This window comes from Odontomachus brunneus, unplaced genomic scaffold, assembly GCF_010583005.1.
Source record: "Odontomachus brunneus isolate Ranch 3 - 2012 unplaced genomic scaffold, Obru_v1 Obru_scaffold_096, whole genome shotgun sequence".
Taxonomy (NCBI): Eukaryota; Metazoa; Arthropoda; class Insecta; order Hymenoptera; family Formicidae; genus Odontomachus; species Odontomachus brunneus.
This window is the reverse complement of record NW_022639546.1, coordinates 977,462-978,270: the sequence shown is the minus strand read 5'-3', so window position 1 is coordinate 978,270 and position 809 is coordinate 977,462. Positions and strand designations below refer to the sequence as shown.

The window sequence follows — 809 nt, the reverse complement described above, 5'->3', positions numbered from 1 at the left end:
TGAACGACCTAAGAGCAAATAATGTCAAGCTCATAAATATCAATAGTTATAAGTGATATTACTTGTACAAACTACCAATCTAATCTAATAATATCAAAATTTTTTTCACTCTCAATTGTTTTTACACGCACAATACAATTTAAAAACTTTAATTTATAATAGTTATGTTTCTCTATTTTTATTATCAGTAAGTTCATATATTGAGATATTAACTCCCCTCATTCATAGACACGTTTAAAGTCCAGAAAACTCACTCGAAAAAGATTAAGACTCAAGCTAACCACGCCTAACACAATGAGAAGAAAGAAAGTCCCCTCAAAGCTGGATATTAGAAATCTGGAGTATCTTTAAGAATATAAGAGAATGTTATCACATTTATTTTAGATAAGTGTTATCAAATAAATACCGACTTCATAGCTTTACGATGAATGTCTACCGCATAGATCATCCTCTTAAAAATCACATTCTGGTCTTTTAGATTAACATTTTCTCGCTTATTGTTTGTAATTGCTCGTTCTATGCGATAACTGTAAATAATTTTCTCGCTATAATTATATAACTTTCTTTTTATTTAATCAACGTGCGAAAATACACTAATAAAAATCATGACTTCACTATATATTGCTATTGGCTTCATCACCTGGCGATACTAAACATTCCACAGGCATGTTTAAGAAACACCAAAAGCAGCGTTCCAGTTGCTACTATTGCAAACATTCCTATGCAAATTGCTATGATCGTATGCAACATGATTAAGTAATAATATTTTTCTTGATCGACAAAGTACTCGGTCACGATTAACGTTTTGT

General features: G+C 30.4%; 1 protein-coding gene across 1 annotated transcript in view; it reads right to left on the bottom strand.

Annotated features, from left to right (window-relative positions):
• Positions 1–809, bottom strand: part of LOC116848467 — a 4,564-nt gene that overhangs the window by 1,948 nt on the left and 1,807 nt on the right. The window contains exons 4-6 of the mRNA XM_032824582.1: positions 641–806; positions 411–527; positions 255–345 (exon numbers count right to left, since the gene is read on the bottom strand). Coding sequence (XP_032680473.1) covers positions 255–345; positions 411–527; positions 641–806 — 374 coding nt within the window. The remainder of the gene's footprint in view (positions 1–254; positions 346–410; positions 528–640; positions 807–809) is intronic.